Below are 23,251 nucleotides of genomic sequence, written 5' to 3'. Positions count from 1 at the left end.
TGTGAACGAGGAAAAACGCCGAAGCTGCTGATTGATGCCTGCTGTGCGACTGGCCTAAAATCTGTCTGACAAAACGGCAAAAACATACTCAGTGGTTGGTAATAAAGACTTAGTGTACACCACCCAAGGCAGCCGAAAACCCCCCAAAACACAACATGATAATGAAATGAAGAAATCAAACCCGGCACAGGATGCTACATAACTGATTTTAAACAGAGGATGTCATTACTGAGCATTGGGCTGGGAGACAATGCTGTTGCAAGGTCGCCCTCTAGCTTTCACCAGATAGACTCACAGGCCTACAACAGCTACCAGTCATGACTCTACCACTCATAGCACAAAGTTTATTCAAAAGGTTATCATCTTCACGTCTTTGGATAAAATCAGTATTACAAAAAATGTGTGCAAAAACAGCACTTTGAACAAAATGGCAAATATAAACTATACACGTGTCAATATGTGATATGATGTTAAGAAGTTAGCTCGTGTAAGACAAGTGCATCGACAGCAATAGTGCCATTAAAAAAGTAGGTAAGTAATAAATAACACGTTGCATCTCTTTCTCGTTCAGGGCGTAAAATGACTGCATTGGTCGAGTTTAAAGTGCAGCTGCAAGGTTTCTCTGGCTCCTGAGTTATTTCTTCCGAAATTTTATATTTCTGCAAACCCAGGTCATGCCATCCTACGAAACAAAACAGAAACAGTAAATAAAAATCAGGCAGAGATTATGCTTCATATTGGAGGTCAAAGTGATGGGAATTATGGTGTTTCTAAAATGTATTTGTTGCAGGCGGCTGGCCTTGGCCTTTCTAATCATTAAAGCATTGAAAGAAAAGAAGAATGCAATAAATCCTTGTAAGCTTATTTGACCAGGTGAGGATCAATGACTCATTTCCAATAACATGCGAATATTAGATGTTGATAATCTGTTCGATAAAACAAGGTGCCACCTCACACCTGCCTGTCAACAAACTGACTGAAAACCCCTGACCTTAATTTCGTCATTTCAACTTAGATCTCAAAGAGATATCTGATGTTTGTGCCGAAATAAAGAGAAGATTTGCAGGGGATCCCAAAGTTTAAAGCATCACCGTATATGGGGAAGATGTCATCTATGTATGTGTTAAAGGAGTGAAGAAAGAATGTTCATAATAAGTTGCACAAACTCAGTATAGGTGCTCCTAATAACTACGAGACAAAAACATTTGACATGGCATTAAGACAAAGCAGTGATGATGTGTTGACTGGCTCTCAAGCTGTTAGAGACACAGCTGCTGAGACTCTTCAGTCTTTACATGATTACATGCTCAGGCAGGTGTCAGTTAATACTCTGGTGGTCATACACAGGGAGAGGCATTGCTCTCTGTTTCGGCCTGCAGTTACTTTCGTACCGCTGGAGTGCTGCTGCCTTGTAAATTAAAACCGGTGGAGGTAAACCGGCAAACATTTGAGAATAGGTTGTCAGTGAGTTGACTTTACTTCGACAAATTGTACATGATTAATATTTTGAGTTCAGAAATTGACCGCGTAGGGAGTTGGTGCCACTCTGCAGCCCACTCAGTCTCAGCCTTTGATTAACACACAAAACAATGCTGTGTTTGCAGGCATTTACCTGCACTCCCTCAGCAGTAAGTGCTGAGCAGGCCTGCACCTGCCACATACGGTCCCGGATGGTGTGAAGGTTGAGACTCTCAGCCAGCTCTGACGCAGGACTGGCCGTCATCAGGTCCTGCTTGTTGGCGAAGATTAGCAGTGGTACGGCAGCAAGCTTTTCCTCCTCCAGTAACTCTGCAAGCTCCTAGAGGGACAGATGTGTGTGATCAGAAACACTGGTTAACTACAATGAATATTGGCTTGCTATGGTCAGCACTGTAGCCTATGTAATTGTTCTAAATAATATTTATGCTTTGCCAGCACTCCATCCATCCATCCATCCATTTTCTATACCGCTGAATCCGTCGATCGGGTCGCGGGCGGGCTGGAGCCTATCCCAGCAGTCAATGGGTGAGAGGCGGGGTACACCCTGGACAGGCCGCCAGTCCATCACAGGGCCTTTGCCAGCACTCACTTAATAAAAATGTTCTATTTTGTCGCTCTCAGGGTGGTCTCTAAAAACTGTCTGTGACCACTGCTCACACGAATAAAAACTATTCGTTCCCTCTTTTTAGAATAAAATGAGAATTTTGTGAATTGTGCCTCACCAAACTTGTCTCTTCAAACCGTTTCCTGTCTGAGCTGTCAATCACATAGATCTGTAAACAATCCAGTCATAGACATTATTAATCTAATAATCCATAAGAGAAACTTCTGGTCACCGCGAGGAGCAGCTTAAGTGAACCTACCAGCACGTCAGTGTTCTCAAAATAATTCCTCCAATAAGGGCGGATTTTGCGCTGTCCTCCAATGTCCCAAACGTTCAGCTTGAATCCAGAAGACTGCATGCTCTTTATATTAAAGCCCTGTTAAAAGATAACACTTGTTTAATGATTGATGCATGAAGCGAAACTTGATTGTCTGTTTGACTAGAAAACAAAGAACTGAGGTGTTAAGACCAGGTTTTCACAGTGTGTGACTAAACCAGTGTGTCTGTGTCAGTGTGGACATAATTGTACTTGTGTGGGGGTGATGTGGCTGATATCTTCGGCCGCCAGCTGTTTCAGCAGAGTGGTCTTGCCAGCGTTGTCCAATCCTAACAGCAGTAAGCGCACCTCCTGATCCGGAGACTGCTTCAGTCTCCGAAGAATGGACAACAGGCCCTGAAAGAGGATCACGGTGCATCTTAGAGGCGATTAAACCTCAGCAGGTCAGCAGTTGAATTAGTGTTTTCTTAATGACACAGAGCTGTGCAGCTGTAAGAGGTAAACCTTACATAAATTCAGAGGCCAGCCTGGAAGAACGTGACTCACTCAGTCATCAGCTAGAATAATCTAGAGTTCAAGGATTTAATTGTTGACTTTTAACGTCATCTAGGTCAAAAGCACCCTGCCGTCAGCCTGGATTAGGTATCTGCACAGTGAGTGGCTTGTGCCCAAACGGTGGCAGGGAAGGTTTTGGCTAAAGCTGTTTAACTTGCAATGTATTTTGTTGAGGCAGAAACGCTCACTAAAACTTTGCGTTAAAATCTCCAACAACAGAAACAAGACATTTTCTAAAGATTTCAGTACATTTTGGCGCTCTGATGAACCCCTCTATCTCCCCTCTATGTGCTTTTCTTCCCTCCAACTTCAGTTATGAAAAGTTCAAGTGAAATAAATACATGTTGTTGTGCTAGCCTTTTCTCTCAAAGGTGAAAACGAGACACTGGAACGGGCAGACAGGAAAAACTCAACCAGGCACTTAACCGTGACAACTAATACCATCGTAGACTCAGGATGACGTGATTCAAGGTAATAACTGGCTTAAAACTAAACCAGTAGCTTATATCATTCAGCCAGACTCGCGGTCGCTAAGTTTTGATAGAAAAAAAATAGAAAAAAAAGTGAGACGTCAAAGGTTTTACTGTCAAAGTGTCTGCCGTTGTCAATTGCATGAACTCACCATGTTTTCTTCGGGTTCTTTTGCGGCTCTTGCTCAGACTGAGTGGATTAACATCTTTCTCGCCACGCGTCTCAGGTAAACAGCAGTCAAGTTTTCGTTGCCATGGAAACCGTGACGTCAGCGTAAACAACGGAGGAGGGGGGAGGGAATGCGAAGGAAACGAGTCAAAAATGCACGATTTAGACGTTGACTTTTAAAAATATATATAGACGTTATTTCAATTCCCCTGCAAATAAATTCTCATTCAGCTATTATTTCGTATTATGTAAAGCACTTCAACGTTTGATTGTGACAATAACTACATCAATTTTTTTCAAAAGTATTATTAGAGGTACACTGTGTATTAGTCAGATAGGAAATTATCTCTTTGGTACAAATTGCGAATATAATACAAACATGCACCTTCATGCCTTAAAGTGTTATTCCACGTCGTTCCTTAACCAATCCAATCGAACTGAACTGAGATGGGTTGACAGTTTTTGAGTAGTGTAGATTATGAAATAAAAGGTTGTCAGAACTGCTGCTCCAAGAACAAAACTAAGACAGGTTAACTAAATCAGTTAACACGAGAATAATTCTCTCTCAAAAAACTAAATCAACGCTTGGTTGCTCCACGAATAGTATAATATTTTAGAGCCAATATTTCAGCGGAAGTTTTTGGTAGTAAATTTCCTTAAGGCCTATTATTTTGTTTAATTTCCTTCTTTGTATGTTTGTTCTTATCCAGTACAGCTCTTTGTATGTGTTCATTGTAAACATATGTTTTGAATGGTACCCCCCCCCGAAGTTTGTATGAGATGTATAGCCTTTAAATACTAGTCTGACACATTGTAATCTTCCGCATACAGTTGACCCTATCGTGCAGAATATGCTTTCAAATGTTTTTTTTTTCTACACACGCTCACACAGCGCCCTCTACAGATGGATCGTCGTCTGAGATTCACATAAATAGCCTACTAGAAGTGTTTCTCGGTCAAACAAAAACATGTCTGAGTTCGACAGATTCAACCGTTTCTAGCCTCAGCCGCCTGCTGTCTCCGCAGCAAGTCGTCGAGTCGACCAATTGCTATGGGATTCATGTCGTATTAACGGCCGACAACCCAGAAAGATGCCACAGAAAGCACTGGGATCCATTGTAGGTCTTCTTTGTACCGGGACCTGTCTGGTGCAGGTAAGCCCGCGCTGGAGCTGAAAGGGGTCGGCGCACGCTTCCAGCCGAGGCCGCGGCTCCTGGGCTGAGTGAAGGCCTTCTTACGAATCTTTTTTGTCTCCCCTACAAAGGAAACTGGGCACGGTTCGCTACTGTGTACCATGGGTGACGTCAGTTAGCAAAAGTTTTATTTTATTTTTCGACAGTTAATTTGATTGCGGGTATAATTGGTAACCGTAAAAACTTCACATATGTGCTTTTTAGATATAAGGGGTCAAGATTAACGTTAGCTGTTGCTAACTGGCAGCCGGCAAAACGACATATTAATGCATAGCTAGTTGTTGATGTAGACCAGACTGACTGAGCAGCCAGCCTCGGATAGTGCAGTTAGCTTTCCAGGTTGAATCGTTATCTTATATTTCGTCTAAACATTTAAATGACTAAATAGTGGCACATACGCTGTTTCTTTTCTTTTTTTTTTTTTTTTTTTGTCCCCAAAACCAACATGCAAGAAACATACAGACGTTGTACGACTGGATGGCAGACTAGAGGAATTTACACTGAAGGATTTTCTTGCAAAAACGTTTGCATTTAAATAAATTAAAAAAAAAAATGTATATTTTCGTTACTTAGTCGTTTTTTTGTTTTTCTTACACCCACATTTTGTTAATTTGAGCACTGGTTAGATCTCATTATTCTGTCACGTACCACCTCACCTCCTTTTGTACTTTTACTTCGTGATGCTTAATGCTTTTGATACGTGCTTCAAATGCACTTTTAAATGTCGGCGGCATTCAGCTGTAGCTGCTACTCTTACCCAGGAATCTCACATAAAGTCAGCCTTTAAATGCCAGTGAAATTAACCTGTTTACATATAGGGAGACAGAAATGTGCCAACACAAAAAATGACATTGAAATGACAATGGGAAAAGGGTTGAGTTTGCTGTGCATTTCCTTGTTTGCTTGTGTGATTGGGTATTGACTTTTGCATATCCTCTCTGTACCTCTTGTGTGTATTTAAGGGGAAGGAGTTCTGTTTTGGGGTAAACAATGAACAGTATCGCTGTGACATGGGGTACTGCTGTGGCGAGACAGAGTGCTGCACTTACTACTATGAGCTCTGGTGTAAGTACACTTGTGTACTTTATTCCCACCCCCCTCTCCCCTAACTCTTCATTAAAATATCTATATGTTTACTTTTGCTCTTTTTACTTATTGCTTTTGGAGACTTTAAAGGATAAGACCATTTCTTTGACATTGGGCCCTTGATTTCACATTATAACACGATGTTCTACTCACCCCTGCTTGTTGTGGGTAATTTGGAGCTGTTCCGAAGATATTCGAGAGGCGTCTGGCTGCTCTCTTGAGATATTCGGCCATGAAACGGTTTCCCATGGGCAACGTTATACAGGCACAAACTATGCTTTTTATAATTTATTAATTACTGTACACTGTACACTAGCACTGATAACGTGGAGGTGCGTCGCTTACTTAAAAAAATCCGGGTTACTGTAATTTTGATTTTTTTTTTTTCTTGGTCGTAAAAGTGGGTGTTACTGACGTCATCATCGTGCTACTACCACAGACAGCCCACAGACCTGCTGCCTATTCATTCGGCTAAAATTAAAAATTACAGTAACCCGGATTTTTTTAAGTAACCTCCACGTTATCAGTGCTAGTGTACAGTAATTAATAAATTATAAACAGCATAGTTTGTGCCTGTATAACGTTGCTCTTAGGAAACCGTTTCATGGCCGAATATCTCAAGAGAGCAGCCAGACGCCTCTCGAATATCTTCGGAACAGCTCCAAATGTTCAACAACAAGCAGGGGTGAGTAGAACATCATGTTATAATGTGAAATCAAGGGCCCAATGTAAAAAAAAACAGCCTTGTCCTTTAATCTTAGCAAAGTGTATGGTTTCATTTTCAGATTAGTTTCTCTTTCAGATAAAATCAGCTAACTGCTGTGTGGTTTCGTAAAATACACTTGCAGAGACGTGAAAGTGACGTGACCTCAGTTTATTGGCAGGAAAATAAGTGTTTACATGTCAATTGAGAGTCTGCTTGATTCGTTACCATATTACGTTCGCTTCTTAAGCTCAGACCCGACTTCTCATTGTGAAGTTTTTTTTGTGTCAGGCAAAGCACCGGTAATTTAGATTACCTTCCCACAGTGCTGATAAGTTTACATCAGGACTGTCCCCTTTCATAGGGTTCTGGTTGGTATGGACTCTTATCATAATGCTCAGCTGCTGCTGTGCCTACCGACACCGGAGAGTTAAAATGCGTCTGCAGCAGGAGCAGCGTCAACGTGAGATCAGCCTCATGGCCTATCAAGGAGCTTCCAGTTCCTTCATTTCACCGCCACCTCTCAATTTAAGTGAGTAGTCTCCAAATAGTCTATTTTGTCAAGTTTATGCTGCCTTGCATGTCCCTGGTTTTTATGTCTTGCTGCATAATATGCATTTCCTTTGATGACAGCTGCTTATTGTTGTGATAAAACTGAAATTAATTGAATTATTGACCTCTCTATCTGATAGAGAGGTGCTCTCGGGCTGATATCTGTATCCTGAATACAGATTTGGAGCCACAAGCAGGTTTGTGGTGGCGTAAAAAAAGGAAGGTTCAGATAATCTCTTCTGTAGTAACCTTCTCTATGCTGCTCATGTACAGCACATTGGGGATGGTCATGACTCTGGACTTTGCCCTCTGTCCATCAGTAAGATCCAATACAATGTCTGCATTACTACAACAAATCTCTGTCTGTATTTGCAACACACCAAAAGATACCATTTGTTTTCCAGCCTTTTTCTGAGGGCGTCACTGTAGGTTCCTTAATGAAGCCATTAGCTTGACGCTCTTCTCTCTCGTCATCCACGACAAAACAAAAACTCCACAAGATCCTCTTTTGTTCCTCAATTTCCTTCCAAAAAACATAAAGAATGGCACAGCAATGATCCAATATGAGAAAATAAAAAAAAAAGTGAGAGAAAAAACAAAGAAAGTGACAGAGGGAGAGAGGTCAAAAAACTGTGTGGCTCCACTCTAAGCCGCCTGACCATAATGACTCCAGTAACCAAACTCTCCCGAGATTAACAACAAGTTAAAGGCAATGTATGCAATTTTTAACCTTTTTAAATAATGCACACATAAATGACCTGAATTAAACTGTTTTCTTATTAAATTAATTATCTGTCTATAAATACTGTAAATAGCTCCTTTTTTATTACAATTAACGTAAATCATATTTCAACATGTAAACTCAAATAGCTATCCAAATATCAATAAACCCAAATAGGACCCAGGCTCCTACAATCACCATCTTAGAATTTCAAATACTGATAACTACCCTGATCTTGCTATACCTGGCTGCAATTTACCTGAGTCCGTTTTGAAGATTATGGTCTGAACTGAAGTTGCAGCAGCGACCACAGACGGCAGAGATGCCATCCTAATGTCTGTCATTACTCTGAATCTTAGCTGGAACAGGATATCATGTTTACTCGTATCACAAATGGGGAGTTGGACGAGGTGCACATTTGTCGAGAGTCTGAAACTCAAAGTGAGCATGTTTGACTTCAATTCAAGAATGAGAACACAACTCTAACTGCAAGCATACTTAGACAGTGACTCACTGATAGACACATCTACTCTTGTAGGTTTTCCATCCAGATGCCATGTGGAAAGAAGTCACCTCCGTAGTAATTGATCAGCAAATTAATGCAACAGTTGTTGAAGTATTTACATAAAGGGCCATCATTGTAGGGCTGCTAAAAATTTAAAGAATGCTCGTGGTGGCTGTTTATCAAAATAGAATGTTAAAGTCAAATAAAAGTCCAATACCCAAGCATATTTAGTTAGAGAAAAGAACATCTGTGGGTCAACCAATGGATTAACTGCCTATCGATGAGGCTAAAGTCTTTGTATTTGCTGGCTTGCAGGGTTCTGGAATGACTGCAAGCTTCCGGACTATGAAGAGGTTGTAGGTCACCCTCCGACCCCACCTCCCCCTTATTCTGAAAACCCTCCCGAGTCAACTCCAGCACTCCCTCCACAATTGAGCCAGCCAGTCAGTGCCTCTGTGCCACAACCCCTGCCTGAGGCCGAGCTGAGGGTGGACTGTCAGGCCTCAGGCTCGTCGTCAGACCAGCAGGCGGCGTCTCTCCCGATCCAAGCACAGCGTCAGGCAGAGGAGAACGTAGAAGCTGCGGAGGAGGATGAGGAGCTCATCACTCGACGCCGGCATGTGACCGGCGACTCAGGGATCGAGGTGTGCGTCTGTCAGCTGGACGTAGATGAGGGCTCAGGTCTCGAGGAGGAAAGCGATGAGGAGCATCGGATGTGCGACGTCGCCGACAGGGACTGCTGCTCCGGGCACCAGCAGGAGACCCTCAGACAGAAGGACTGCACCTCGGAGCTGCCAAGCAAGCCCGCCAACACCAGCACCGGAGACCACATGGTGTGATCCATAGCATAACTAACCAGCCAAACAGAGCAGCTTCCTGCTTCACACAGGGTGATAAGTGTCATCATCATCACCACAGGGACTGTCTGTGCTTTAATTCTCTGAACTAACACATAGACGTGACATTAAAACGATGATGATGATGATGATAACTAACATTTGTTAGCGTGGGGAAACTTCTGACATTTTTATGTTTTTTTTCTCTTGGTGGGGGGAACCAGCAAACGCGTATTGCTGCTTCTTTTGGTGTAGATTTTCTTAGTTTTTTTAGAGCAACAGCATCCGTGAGTGGTGAGCAGACAGCAGTTGATTGTGACTGAATCCAGAATTGACTGTTTCCCTCGCACTCCTCTTCAGCTTCGCTGTCATGTTTCCGTTTTGGTCCTGACACTTTCATAGGTCAGAACCTTTTCGGCCGTGCCCCCAACTGAAATCTTACCTCCGGCGGGGATGTTCATTCAGAAGCATGCCAACACGGTCAACAACATTTCTCCCCCCCTGTTCCCTCCTTGACTGACTTTACGAGTCAAAAAACAAGCCTCTTGAAAACTCGGCAGCACATTGGATGAATTGTAAAGAGGTTTTGTTGATTTCCTCCAAAGCTGTGTGCGTTTAGCACCGAGTGAGCGCTGTGAAATGTAGGACACAGCTGCATGGTGATGTCAGTTCTGAGGTCATGGCAACCAGCGTTTGGTGTCTTCTGATGTGAAGGCTGTGGGATTTCGGTCTCTTGTTTGGTCTCTGGGTTTTAAATGTCATGCTAAACCCTTCCTCTATTCGATATCCAGATTGTCACAGCTGTGTGGACGCCAATTAGCGTGACGTAAGAGGTGCTCAGCATTCATTGATTTATTGATAGTGTGTGTGTGACCCCACCTCCCACTCCAGTTTCTGACTGCAGTAAATTCTTGGTAAAATTAAAATGGTCTATGCCACTATTTTTTTTTTTTTTTTTTTTTCAGTCAATGAAAGGCCTTGTGGTGGCTCTCATTTTTTTTTTTTTTTTTTTTTGTGTGTTTTATTTAATGCATAATGTTTTGAGAGACTTTATCGCTCAGTAAATGGTTCATATGTTAACGTTGAAACGTGCTTGTTTTTGCTTTTCGGCTTCATAACCAGCTGTGCTTCAGTAAATGCCACAGGTGTCACCATTAATTGCAACAAAGCTTCTGGCGGGGGCAGCAAGAGTGTGATCCAGTGACTGGATGTTACAGGGCAGTTGGGGAAGGGTGAGTTCTGTGTGTGTGTGTGTGTGTGTGTGTTAAATTGCTGCAGCATCTGGTTGAAATCACTGCGCTGAAGTAACAATTAAAAGCACTGGTATTTTGCATGAGACACGATTTGGTGTTTATATTCGAGAACATTAGGATTTTTCTAGCAGTTTTGTGACTTGCATCGCTCCTCAGTTACAATGTTGTCGGGCTACCGTGTTGTGTGGCACAACTCGGTGTCCAGATGTTTGAGGTCAAGGAGTGGACTGAGTTTAAACTTTTGGATATTTGGATCTAGTTTTATTGTGCTGTTAGGACTGTGTGAGCCATGCAATGCTGTCATGCAGCGCTGGCAACTATGCAGCTAGTGCTGTCTTGGGTCTCGGGATTTGCAGTGGTATTTTCCACTGGCCCGTGCTGTAGCAAGTTGGGACGATTGGAGACTTGGGTTTAGTGTTGGCCCAGTCACAGAATCTTTTGTGATTAACTGCATGTTCTTCAGCATTGCATGTCACTCTCTTAAGTCCACAGAGTGTGCTCAGAACATAAAAAACCCCCCAGTCATATCAGATTGGAAAGCCACAACAAAATTAAATTCTTGCTCATATCTGACAGACTAACTGATGAGTAAGTAGATTTTCCCTTGAGAGTCTAGTTCAGAGCAATGATGGACCGCTTTTCTCTGCTCTGATTGCGTGTTACGGGGTGGGCTTTCCAAAGTAGGGGCTGAAATGTTGTTCTCTCACGCTTGCCTGAAACGAAACTCGGGCCTGAATTAAACTCCAACATTTCTTTACCTCCTAACAAGACGGTTTCTGTGCAGAAGTACGTGCGACATCAAGGGCTTGTGCACCTCAGTGGCCAACCAAAGCGTTTCCCCTTTCCACCAGGCAGCAGCTGCTAAACCAAGTTGTGGGTGGCTTGAGTTGGAGAACTTTCTGCTGTGGCTTAAGTGCAGCAAAATGTTGCAAGAGAGCCATTGCACAAACCATGTCAACACAGAATAGAGAAGGGGGGGGGGGGTAAATGAACGCATCACAAATGTATACAGTTTTACAGTTTTAAAATCAAACGCGCTCCATTGAACGGTGCAGTCCTGTCAGTTGCATTTGGTGAGCAGGTGCTTGAACACGAAGCCGTACCAACTCGGCAATGACCTTTTTCACCGTGAGCCCGACTGCTCACCCATTAGCAGAAGTAATTTTTTATTTTTTTTTTCCAACAGCACACCTCAAGATGCCTTGCTGCATTTTCCATAAAGCAGATGTCTTGATCATGCAGCTGCACCGTAAAGTGTAACCTCTGTATGTGGAAAGAGATGTGGTGCTGCCTTATTAGAGTAGATGCAGTGACGTGGTTATTTTTGCTTTTTTTTTTTAAAGAAAATGGTAATATTTGTGTAGTCCTAAGCATGGTTGTATTAGAGGGCAGATGAGTGCTTTTGTATCAGTAGAAGATAGCGTTTGATCTTGTTCTGGGAAGTGTCGCTCGCTCGTGAGTTAAGGATGTGGTACTTCTAGATTTTAAAGCCACTGAATTGAAACTGTCACACGTTTTTCACAGTTTTTACTTACTTTCTTTTTGTGACAGTGAAGTGGTTGTGTTGAATTTGAAATGCTGCGTGTCTAGTTAGTTGTGGCACTGATGGAATTTGTCAAGACCAGACGGTTGAGTTTTTGTGCTCCGTTCTGTTTTTGTTCCACGTTTCTGGTTGCAGTTGGTTTGTGAAATGAGCCGACTCGAAAGCATGAGGGAAAATGAGAAAGGAAAAAAAAAAAATCTTTGTTTTTTATGGCTTTGTAATGAGTCATCGTGTCTGTGTCTGTGATTGGAGGACAAAAAAACGAACTCCAAGAAGAGATTGCTCTGTAACCTATAAAGGTGCATCCTTTCTTATGTGTTTATGTATAGAAGAATAACAGGGGAGGGGCGCGAGGAGTGAGGGAAGGATCGGGGTTTCTTTAGTGCATGAGTGAACTGGAGACTCATAGTTTTCCCCTCGCCAAACAACTGCTATGCCTCCTTTGGTTTCCACTTGTTTACTGAGAGTAAGGGCTATATCAGTTTTGAATTGATGATAGACAAACATCCAAACATTTCATTGAGGGATTCATCTGCGGTGGGCTGTTCATTTTGGGCCTCATTTGCCGAGAATCTACTCTCCGAATGCAGAAATGTGTATGAATGTGGTCGTTCTTTGAATTTGGATGTCTCTTGATGTTGTGCTGGAGCTCATATTTATCTAATAGCTGATTGTATATGACCACATGTGTTTGTTTTATAGGCTCTAACTTTGCCTTCTTGTTCGTTAACCTCAACAGAGGTGCGTGATGCATCGTGACCGCCCCTCTTTTCCACCTATGTACACTTTGGAATTTTGTTAACTCGTGCAAGCGCCGCCCTCCAACAGGCTGCGTCCTGGTAACGGATGCTGTAGCCAACATGGATCTGTGCTGTCTGCTCCGCTCCGCACGCAGATCCATGGTAACGTAACGCTCCCGTCCACTCGTGCGGGGAAGTGTTGGCGGAATAATCGAGCCGAGTCTTTTCCCATCCCACGCTCCGCGGACCACCACGGTTAGCTCTGCTCTGCGTGTGGTTGCCGCGACAATGGTCTGTTTGCTTTCACACTCTCAGGGTTCTTGTTAATAAGCAGTGCTACAACACGTTTTTTTAAAATTTTTATTTGACCCACGTGTCTAAAGAAGCCAAAGCAGTTGTTTCATGGTCGCTGTCAACCCCGTTTGTCCGATTTAAGAACTTCTGCATCACGCATCGCTGTGAACTTTACTCGACTAGGCTATGCAAAAACATAAACCTACTGTTATATGCTGCGACCCTTTCTCTGTTATTCGTCTGTGGGCACCAGTACAAGCAATATAACTCTCAGTACTTGTGGCACTGCACTGTACTGTAATCTACTTTGGTTGGTCTGTGTATATGTATTTGTTTAAGAAAACTTGTAAAAAATATATATATTTACCTGTAATGCTACTACAAGTTATGGTGACTATGTATGCTTGAGTTAAAAAGCCATTCTAGCTTATGTATAGTTTTTTTTTTTTTTTTTTTTCCTGTCTGCCTCCCTCGACCACCAACACTTCCTACTCCGGACTTCCGGATTATCCACATTAAGACGTGTATGCCCGAGGAAAAAGTTGAATATATTCTTCTTAATGGTATCAACTTTTACTTGGCAGCTTAAATCTGTTTTCAGCTTCTCCAGCCCTCCTCTTTGTTGCCCCGCTTCCTTTCCGTCTTCATGTATTTTCTGACTGAATATTTAACCGTTGCCTTTAATTCTCGGTTAATGCGGATTCATCCATTTGAAATATTATACACATGAACGACCTCAACATGGAACACAGCCGACTTATGTTAAATCTGTGCACATTAAGTTAATATTCTCATCAAAGCGTCGCTATTTTGGTGAATCCCAAACATTCAACTAAACAAAATGATGACATCTGCGATCCTCCAGCGGGACATTCATCTAGGTTGGCAAATTGTGTCCCCCTCCCCACCCTCCGCTCCCATCCACCATAGATGATACAATCCACATTGAGGTGCCATGGTTGAGCTGTGTGTACGTTATTTTTTTATCATTATTTTGTTTTTCCAAAATGAGAAATCTAGTTTGAGAGGGAAGCAGGCATCTACTAACACAGACTCCACTGTCTCTACATTCTGTTTAACTTTAAATAAGCCAAAACGAGTTAAAGTCGGGATATAAAAGAAAAATGTAAGCACTGACAGATGAAAATGCTTTGGTTTTGGTAACAAGTCTGCCGTGTACTGTCTGGGTCATCATTTGTATTTTATTTTTTTAATAAAACAAACATTGGCGCTCCGCCGACTGCCTCGGAGTTTGATGTGAAAGCCTCCTGAATGAATCGATATGACGTTTTCTTCTTTTAAAAGAGGGCAGCTTCCTTAAGCTGTGGGATAAAAATGCTGCTTGTGACAAAGCTGTGCTATTGATCTGGGTAGTAAAAAGTAAAAAAAAAATAAAGTGAGTAAAAGATGAGAAACACTAATAAGATGTTCTTCCACTCAGCTGTATTTATATGTATGTATATCACCTGAACATGCACAGCAACTCACACTCGAAACAAGATACATCTTTTATGTTTGGAAACTGTCAAAAAGAAGTACACAGGTTTCAAACAATATAACTTAAATAAATAAGGTGGGTGAGGTAAATGTCAAAGAGGCCACAGGAATAGGGGAAGTCCTCACAGATAACAGAAACAAAGCGTTGCATGAAAGACGCATGATATCGCCGTGCAACCGTTTCCAGAGCACACGTGGGAAGATGGGGATGCAGTAACGAGAGTTTGTCAAAGCCTGGATTAGTGAAACGCCTTCAGGCCTGCGCGTTGGGTCGGGTTCACTGCAAGAACCGTTCAGCTGAATAGCAGAGGTCAAGCTTCAACATGTCACCAAAGGAACCAAACGTCATTTCAGCGACCACTGCGCAACATGAGGAAAAGTCGGCGCTTAGCTGTGATGATGCTCACAAAATGAAATCGAGACCTGATCAAGAAATTCCCAACCGTGTTCTCAATAGTGCACTGAAATTCTGATGAAAGCGATCAAGTATTGGTAAGCATTGAGCAAAATCTCAAAAGCATCAATGATATAATATTTGAAATGACAAGTTTCCCTGAACCCCCCCCCATCCCCCCCATCATCCTTTTCTTTCCAGTCAGCACATGCACAAGTGAACATTGTTTTTCATATGCTTTACATGAACACATTGAAAGGACACACTTAATGCAAACGACAGCTTTGACACTTCATTATGTAAAAATAAATAATAATAAAGTTATGTGCACTGTGGTGTATCAGTAGTGTACAGCAGAGTAGAGATCCAAGAGGCTTTTGTAATACACAGATTGGTGGAGATGACTGTTGGAGTTTGCTGAAGGCCACAAATAAAAGTGGGAGTTTGTTAAAAAAAAAAGAAGTAAATTACGAGAAAATGTAATATTAGTCATTTATCTAATATCACATTTCATCAAAAATGGTACAAAGACAAGTTTAAAAACAACGTAAGCTGGCAGCTGGATCTGTGCGTGTAACAGCAGCACGGCTCCTAAACTTAGAATTAAAACCAAAAAATATTACTGAATTTCATATTTATCAAATGTAGTGAACCTCAGCAAAAAAATAACACGTAGATGTTCACAGGAAGTCATGTAAGACACTGCGTAACAGGTACAGAGGTGGCGATGGTAAGGCTGAGTTGGTCTGTGTCAGGCAGGGGCGGAGGACAACATGTAAAGTCCCCCTGCTGGTTCGTGACCTCCTACGAAGAAGGTGAGGAATGGCTTTTGCAGCGGGGGAGACATGGACTCCATCTACCGTGTGTCAGACTGGAGCCCCTGCACCGGCCAATGGCAGCGTCTCACTTTTGTCGTATCGCTGTTTGGTCTGTAGACCACTGTCGTTAAAATAATCGCCATCTGTGGTCATCTGCTCCTCAGTAGAAGCGTTTGCGTCGGCTCTCGTTCCAGTGGCTGTAGACTACCAGGACAATGATGATGAGGAAGATGCATCCCAGCATGGAGAAGAGCACAGTGAAGAAAATGGCTATTCCGCTCATCCCTTCTTCAGTCTGTCCCACTACAAGAGAGGACGGCATTTAGAGACTCAAGAAAGTGAAAGACGGAAGAGTGTGACAAGCAGGAAAATGAGAGCTAAAATGAAATCATGCGACTGTGGGGGGAGTTCACGCATTCACGCGGCCGTGTGTGTGTGTGGGTCTTACATCTGAGGAGGTGCATGTTATCTACACTGGGTATGGTTATTTCATCCTCCTCCTCCTCCTCCTCTTCCTTTTGACTCCTCAACACCGTCAGTTGGTAGAGTTTCAGGGAAATTACATCATGGTTATCTATTCATGGAGAAACGGGAAGTATGATCACAAGCAAGAAAACAAGCCAGAGAAGGATAGAAATGAACCTGAAGTGAGACGTGATCGTATTTGACTGTGAGAGTCTAAAACTACAACTTTTCCTTAGGCAAGTAACACAGATCAGACACAATATTAAAACCGTATATATCGTGTTGCTCCCGGTGGCAAAACCGCTCTGACCCTTGGAGGCACGTACCCAGGACCTCATGTGGTGTCTGGCACCTGGGACACTGGATGGGAATCTTTTGGATCTACCGCAGAGTCTAAAATAAACTTCTGATCATAGCAGATCGCATACGACTTGAGAAGATTTACCAGCCAAAAACATTTTGATCAGACCTAACTTTGCATCGCACGACATTTCACCAGTAAGTAATTACCTCCGGTTGTTACTATGAAAACTACAAACTTGCAAACCCTTTTTAAAGAGGCAGTTATCAACAATAAATAACATAACGCTGCCCCTAAGCTCATATTCTTCCCGTCCTACGAGTATCAAGATATAAAAAGCACCTGGTAGCACTAAGATGCTCTGATATCATTCACCGACATCCCAACAGGTACGGTGTACAGCGAGGGTCACATTAGCCTCAGTCAATTTACAGCAGCTCCCTTTCAGATAATTAACCAGCCACCTGGCTGTTAAACTATTCTTTTTTAATCCGTCCAACCCTGAAGTTACCCTTGTTAGTCTCTTGGCAGGTATTCACTTAGATTTCTGGCTTAGTGGGTTGCACATTGAGGCCAGTTCTGGTGAACTTCTGGTGGGTTTGGAAGCCAGAACAGAATACCCTGGGCTCTTTGTCCTGTTTCCTGAACCGTTGTTGTCACTTTGAAGGAGAACGCTGCTGTCTGAGAGTGCAGAGGGAGCCTTCTTTATCTGTATTAGTGTTTAAGTTTGGTGGTACACATGAATAAAAAGCAGCATCCGCATGAATGCTCAAGAAAGCAGACTGCAAACTGCATTTTAACGTTCGTTATCACTGACCGATGTATAGAAACACTGCATTACTCCAGGCAAAGAACACGTCGACGTGGACTTAACAGCGGTGTCGTCGATAAATGTTGAGAATTCTACTTTATCAGAGGGATATCTCTCCAAAAAGAATATGAGAATGCAAAGAAAGATCAAAATTTTTTCTCAAAAATAATAGATTTTTCATCAACTTCATGCTGATGTTCTTTTTTGTCACCTCAGCAGGAATTGATGCCCGATTTTAAATGAACACAGGAAGGCGAAGCACTGTTTCAGAGCGGTAATGACAGCAAAAAGCTGATTCCACAAACGTTGCAAAGCACCCGAGGGACCGACACGCAGGACTAATATATAGGTAGATAGGTTAGGTCATTTAAAGCTACCTCGTGATTTTTTTTCTTTAGGGTAAAAATCTATGTTGTTGGCATGTTATTGACCTAACATTGTTCCTGTATATTTATCTGTAAAAAGACCCTCCTCAACAAAAATCTGCTTTTTGAAGCCTTGGCTGAGCATTTCCATCTAGGAACTGCAAATTCAAACAACCAGGGTTTCTCCCATGCCGTCACCTTGAGGTGTGGGTTTAATCAGTCTAAAAGCACCGTTGAACACTTTACAAGCTGTTTGAGAGAGTCGTCGAGCCAAAACTTCAAATGTCTTTGAGGTGAGTCGAGGGCAAGCAGCTGCAGCCGGTTGAGGCAGAGCTAATTTGCATGTCCACACATCTGTCAATGGTAAATGAGTAAAAGGTTTAGATTTGCATCCGAACCTGTGGGGCATGAAGGGAACACTTTTATTAGAATGGGGTTTTTTTCTGATTGTGTAATGTCGGCCTCTCAGGAGGTTTAATCAACCTCGTAAGAGATAGATCAATGAAAAAAAAACAAACTGAATTTTAATATCTCTTATTCACCGTGACAGGAGCAGGTGTGTTTTGTTTAAGTTCTCTGATATCCTTTTGACTCTGATTTATTGAAATTGAACAAACTGTGTCTGTGGACACGAGAAGTTGTGTACCTGAGAGATCTCCTGTGATTGCTGAAGCTCCAAAATAATAGCCCTGTGGCAGCCGGACACCGGGTAAGTCCAGGCAGTCCCTCCACTCGTGCTGGCCATCGATGTCTATCATGACCTGCTCAACAGACGAAGTCAGCTAACTACATTTAGATTCAAAGAACGTCTGGCCCTGAGTTTGGCTCCCTTAAGCGGGTTTGCAAAGCTCAAAGTGTGCGTCTCTCACCGTCAGCCTGCGGCGGATGTATCGAATGAAGAGGAAGGTGTCGTGCTTGAGATTGCGCACCATGGCGTTGCAGCCGCCCAGCTCTGTGGGCCGACCGTCCCGCTCGTGGTCGTAACTGATGCTGCCGTTCCCCACCATGGCGATAACGAAGGGGAAGATCCTCTTATGGCCACAGGAGGGGAAACAGAGAGATGGAGAGGAAAGCTAGATTTGAGCTTATCTCTGTGTTTTAGGTCATTTTCACATTTGACTGTGCCATGCAAAGTGAGGAGGCATCCGGTCCAAACTGTAGTTTTTTTTTTTTTGCCAATCTTGACAACTATTACTGCTCGTGATGTCAGAATACGATTATGTGCTCCCAAAAAACTGCAATGGTATTTAAAAATGTACATAAAAACAGAATGCGATGTAAACATTTTGCAAAATAAAGACTGTGTCTGCATGCCGGCAGGTGGCCTGTCAAGGTCTGAATGAATGGAGAAAAATCAATGAACAAGACTAGTTGAATGTGCCTGATGAACATCCTTATGACACTAGCTCTGCATCTTTATTTGTCCTGCAACCTTGGAAGCTAATGTTTGGACGAGGTCACTAAGGGAAGTGGATGCCAATTTCAGAGGATTGTCGCCCCAAACACGACAGTGGATACATTTCTCCTCTTTGTTTTGCAAAAGTCTGAACATCCTTACAATGTTTTCACACCAGAAACAAACTAAACAGTGGTTCCAGACCAAGACCGCTGCTTTTTAATTGGACAAAATTTCGACTCATCATGGCCCAGGAGATGTCTCACATATGTAACTTTAGCCTGGACAAAAATGAAAAGTCCTAAAGTCCACACCAAATGAAGAAGGTGTGATACCACCACGAGTCTTTCAGAACTAAGGATCCTGTAAAAGACAAGCGCAAGAGGAAAGACAACGACATAGAATTGAATTTCCCTTGAAAATATGTCATTTTATCAAAAGATTCTTAGAATCAAGGAAAAATCTCTGTATGCATGGAACAAAGCCACAAAAACAAAGATGAAACAGCCATAGTTTTTAAGCCCTCAATCAGCACTGTACAGACCACCGCATGGGCTCAGAAATGCTTTTGAAACTATTATGAGTGAACACATACACCACTGCACCCACAAGGCACCACTGAATCTCAGTGACATGCTGGTTTTGATGTTTGTTTCAGAGAAAGGCTTGCTTGTTCCAGCAAAACAATGCCTTTCAGAACCTTTTTTACACCGACTACAACAGCAAATAAACCACACAGCAAACCATGCAGAAACAAAAATGGCACAAACAGCGTTATTTCTGAAACATCAAATAAGAACCACGCTTCAGGGCCAGTGGAGGCTGAATCATGAGGCTAGACAGCGGGGCCATGTTACCTGTGTGCGGGGCGTGTATCTCTTCTTCTGAGCCTTTCTCCAAATGATTGCACAAAAGAACACAAATACAGGCCCTTTACAAAAATCTGTAAAAAGACTCCTTCAGTGGGAGGAATTTGTCTAATAACCCCACTTTGCTTCCTCATGCTAGCTGAGATCTTAAGAAAGCCACTGCAGTATACCTCTATGTGTTTCTCCTCGTTGGGATACGTGTCCACAAAAACACCCAAGCCAGTGAAGTTGTCAATATTTCCAAATACAGGACCTGTAGATAAATGTCAAGACAGCCGTTAATAACAGACATAAAAAATGTTGTAAACGTTAGCATTGCTATTAATCAAATTAACATTATATCCTATCATTTATACCTTTCTGCATTCTTTCCTTGGTAAACCAAATGGCCATCCCGTCACCGTTTAAGTTCTTCTTTCCTTGCCCATGAATCTTAAAGTGCACCTGCATCTCCCAGTCCTTCAGATTGCACGGCTAGAAGAACAAAGTTTAACAAAACCACAGAAGAACAAGGTGTTCACCACAAAAGGGGAGATAAAAAAACACATGTCAGGGAGAACTTGGAGGTAAAGGCGCTTGATAGAACCTGACCTGAATAAACCAGCCTTACGAATAAATCAGATAGCTACAATCTGGTTTTCCTTAGAACAAGCTTTTCTGTATCACTACCTACTACATTTTGCATTAAAGGTGGGGTCTGTGATGTTTTCTGGAGCATTTTTTATCATATTGTCTGAAAACCTCCTCACGACCCCATTGCACCCACTAAAATAGAATGTTTGGAAAAAAAACGAAATCTTTTAGTCCATTGTAGAGGGTGTAGCAAGAGGAAATGTCTGACTAATAGAAGTAATGATGAGAGTTACTTCTATTGGATTCTGACACGCCAATCAACCGTCAGCCCCCCCCCTCCCCCCCTGCGCGTTCACAGACTCGTGACTCGTTCATGTGTTTTGAAGGCGTGGTTTCGAGGGGTGGGCTGAAGGGAGAGGCAAGGTTGTGTATTTTCAAAAATATAGCTTGCAGGAACCGTTTTTCCAAGATCTCAGACCCCACCTTTAAGACTAAATAGGTGCTGCTGAGATGACTAAATGATTTAGGCTCGAGGTGAAGACAAGTGGAAATGCGAATCAAAGCAAAAACACATTTTCATTTTCATGTTTAGTCCACTGAGTTGAATGTGTTGTGGCACAGTGTGCAGCTGTGGCCAGATAAAAGCATAAATGTTCACGTCTAGGCAAATTCAAAGTACGAGTGTTCTGCCCAACCACAGTCATGAGCAGCAAACAATGGAAGTCATTCATTTGTTAGATGAAATCAAGCTGGTTCACAGCAATGATGATGACAGACACAGATAGCTGTACGGATAGATGTGAGCCAGGCTCTTTTAAAAGAAGAAAGTTCTTAATGAAATGTCCCCCCACTGACATGAACTGCACCCAACCCCAACTTACACTTAACATATTCTGTCGAAACAAAACTATATCTAAATAAAATCTTTAAAGATTGTTGTAAATATCTGCCTGACTCTTATAATCATTTATAACAAATACACTCGTCATTATACCTCACAGGTAGATTCCTAATCTCCAAAAAGTTAATAATGGCTCATTAATAATACCCCACTTATCAGAAAGGGTAGGCTAAATATTTGATATTTGGCTAATTATTAGAAACACCAATCAGCATCATGAAAAACAACTCAGCAGAGCATTTTCAAAGGTCCAGAGTGTGTTATTTAGTGTGACATCTAGTGGCTCAAATTGCAAATTGCAGCCAACCGAACACCAAACCTACAACAAAACTATGGTGGTGCAAACCGAAACTTGAAGGCCAGTTTGATTGGTCTTTATGAGCTAAAGCAACAACAAGATGATGCAACGTGAAAGAAGAAAGAAACAAAATGAGATTGAAAAACACAATAATTCTCAGTTTCATGCCACTCTACACCAATGTAAACATACTTCAGAATATCGTATAGCATTTCTGTTGGTAGATTGTTTGAAATTTTGATTAGTTCAAATATATTGCTTTTTTTTTTGACTGCTGGTTCAAAACTGTGTGGTGCTAAACTAAGCTCGATCAATGGGTCAGCAAGGTATGTTAAGCTTAAATAAAGACGTTCAGACTTTTGGGCATTGGAATAAAGCTGAATTCGGTTGGTGATGCACAAAAAAACAGAAATCCGTTTGTATGTTTGGCCCTGACCTGCTGCCGAGTTGCTTTTGTTTGGCCAAAAACAAAGACAGATCAACACACATCCTTCAGTAAGTAACAGACCTAAATGCACTTGTAAAGTATTTAGTATAGGCCTAAATGATTACGAGCATTTTAATCAGTAATAAAGAAAAGCTGATTGCTGCAGCCTAAAACAGAGTTACTAATGCCTCTGATTCAATTAGTATGTGCTTTCACAGTGGTATACTCACAATACGGCTCCACACTGCCCCTTGCCTGCTCTGCATGTCGGGTGTGAGTCGCACCTGGTCGGTGGTTACCATGGCATCCCCCATCAGCTCCCAGTGGGAGGAGCTCGAAGATCCCACACCTGAAACCACAAATGGCACCGTGGTCATTTCAAACACTGACACAAGACCTTACAGCTAATTCTACCTGACGTCAACACGGATCTTTTTAGTCACCCAACAAAACAGTTCAGGGACGTAAAGAGGAGAAATAAAGGAAACAAACGTGGAAAAGCATCGTAGATTGAAATGACACGTGACATACAGGCTCTGTCTCTTTAAAAAAAATGACAGGTGAATGTTACGGCACAAGACATAACATAATCAGTCAAAATATCGCATTGAAAGGACTGAATAAGCTATCCGATTAAAGAAGCAACTCAAGAATAGATGTGATTTGATGGCTAAACGCGTCATTCTGGAAACATCTGTCCTCCTGCCCCTCGTGCACCACCGTTACTGTACGGATGAGATACCTTGGTAAGGCTTGGAAAGGGAGTACTCCCGCTTCAGAAACTCTTCCATTTCGTGATCATCGTCGTCAGCAAAACATTGGCTTTTAGTTAAAAAAAGAACAATAAAAGTCAAATAGAATTTTAAAAGCATTGTCTTCCCCCTGGAAATCGGTCTGGACGGTGATTTGGAACCGCTGTCAGGCTTGGTGCTACTGACGGCGGCCATGGTGGGTCAAAACTCATTCCACTACAAACAGTGATCTGCTTTCTAATTGGTCCACTGTTTTGCATGGCTCTCTACAATTGGTCAACTTGATTGTCAATCAGAATGCGTGCTCATTATTTGATATAGTGAACTGATATTTAGACTATTAAGTGAATAATTTCTATTATGACAATAGTAACCCGGGTATTTTTGCTACATACGATATATGT

At 42.2% G+C, this 23,251-nt stretch overlaps 3 protein-coding genes across 4 annotated transcripts; 1 reads left to right on the top strand and 2 right to left on the bottom strand.

Moving 5' to 3' along the window:
• Positions 1-362: 362 nt before the first annotated feature.
• LOC142372524 (ADP-ribosylation factor-like protein 3) lies at positions 363-3,675 on the bottom strand. Its single transcript, XM_075455457.1, has 6 exons — positions 3,538-3,675; positions 2,613-2,756; positions 2,343-2,459; positions 2,202-2,252; positions 1,613-1,798; positions 363-682 (listed from the first exon to the last, which is right to left on the bottom strand). Exons 1-6 carry the CDS (start codon positions 3,538-3,540, stop codon positions 635-637), a joined length of 549 nt encoding a protein of 182 aa, XP_075311572.1. The 5' UTR covers positions 3,541-3,675; the 3' UTR covers positions 363-634.
• Positions 3,676-4,457: 782 nt separating this feature from the next.
• On the top strand, positions 4,458-11,736 carry wbp1 (WW domain binding protein 1). The gene is made up of 4 exons (XM_075456375.1): positions 4,458-4,708; positions 5,710-5,812; positions 6,901-7,068; positions 8,630-11,736. Exons 1-4 carry the CDS (start codon positions 4,646-4,648, stop codon positions 9,151-9,153), a joined length of 858 nt encoding a protein of 285 aa, XP_075312490.1. The 5' UTR covers positions 4,458-4,645; the 3' UTR covers positions 9,154-11,736.
• Positions 11,737-14,406: 2,670 nt separating this feature from the next.
• lman2la (lectin, mannose-binding 2-like a) lies at positions 14,407-23,092 on the bottom strand. 2 transcript variants are annotated; one of them, XM_075456373.1, is made up of 9 exons: positions 22,838-23,092; positions 22,326-22,444; positions 20,253-20,370; positions 20,067-20,149; positions 19,885-19,917; positions 18,501-18,662; positions 18,278-18,392; positions 16,138-16,263; positions 14,407-15,992 (listed from the first exon to the last, which is right to left on the bottom strand). In XM_075456373.1, exons 1-9 carry the CDS (start codon positions 23,040-23,042, stop codon positions 15,850-15,852), a joined length of 1,104 nt encoding a protein of 367 aa, XP_075312488.1. In that variant the 5' UTR covers positions 23,043-23,092; the 3' UTR covers positions 14,407-15,849. The 2 variants fall into 2 exon arrangements, with proteins under 2 accessions (XP_075312488.1, XP_075312489.1); XM_075456374.1 differs by lacking the exon at positions 19,885-19,917.
• Between the last annotated feature and the right edge of the window lie 159 nt (positions 23,093-23,251).

Source organism: Odontesthes bonariensis, chromosome 22 (genome assembly GCF_027942865.1).
Source record: "Odontesthes bonariensis isolate fOdoBon6 chromosome 22, fOdoBon6.hap1, whole genome shotgun sequence".
NCBI lineage: Eukaryota > Metazoa > Chordata > Actinopteri > Atheriniformes > Atherinopsidae > Odontesthes > Odontesthes bonariensis.
This window is presented reverse-complemented; position numbering and strand designations above follow the sequence as displayed.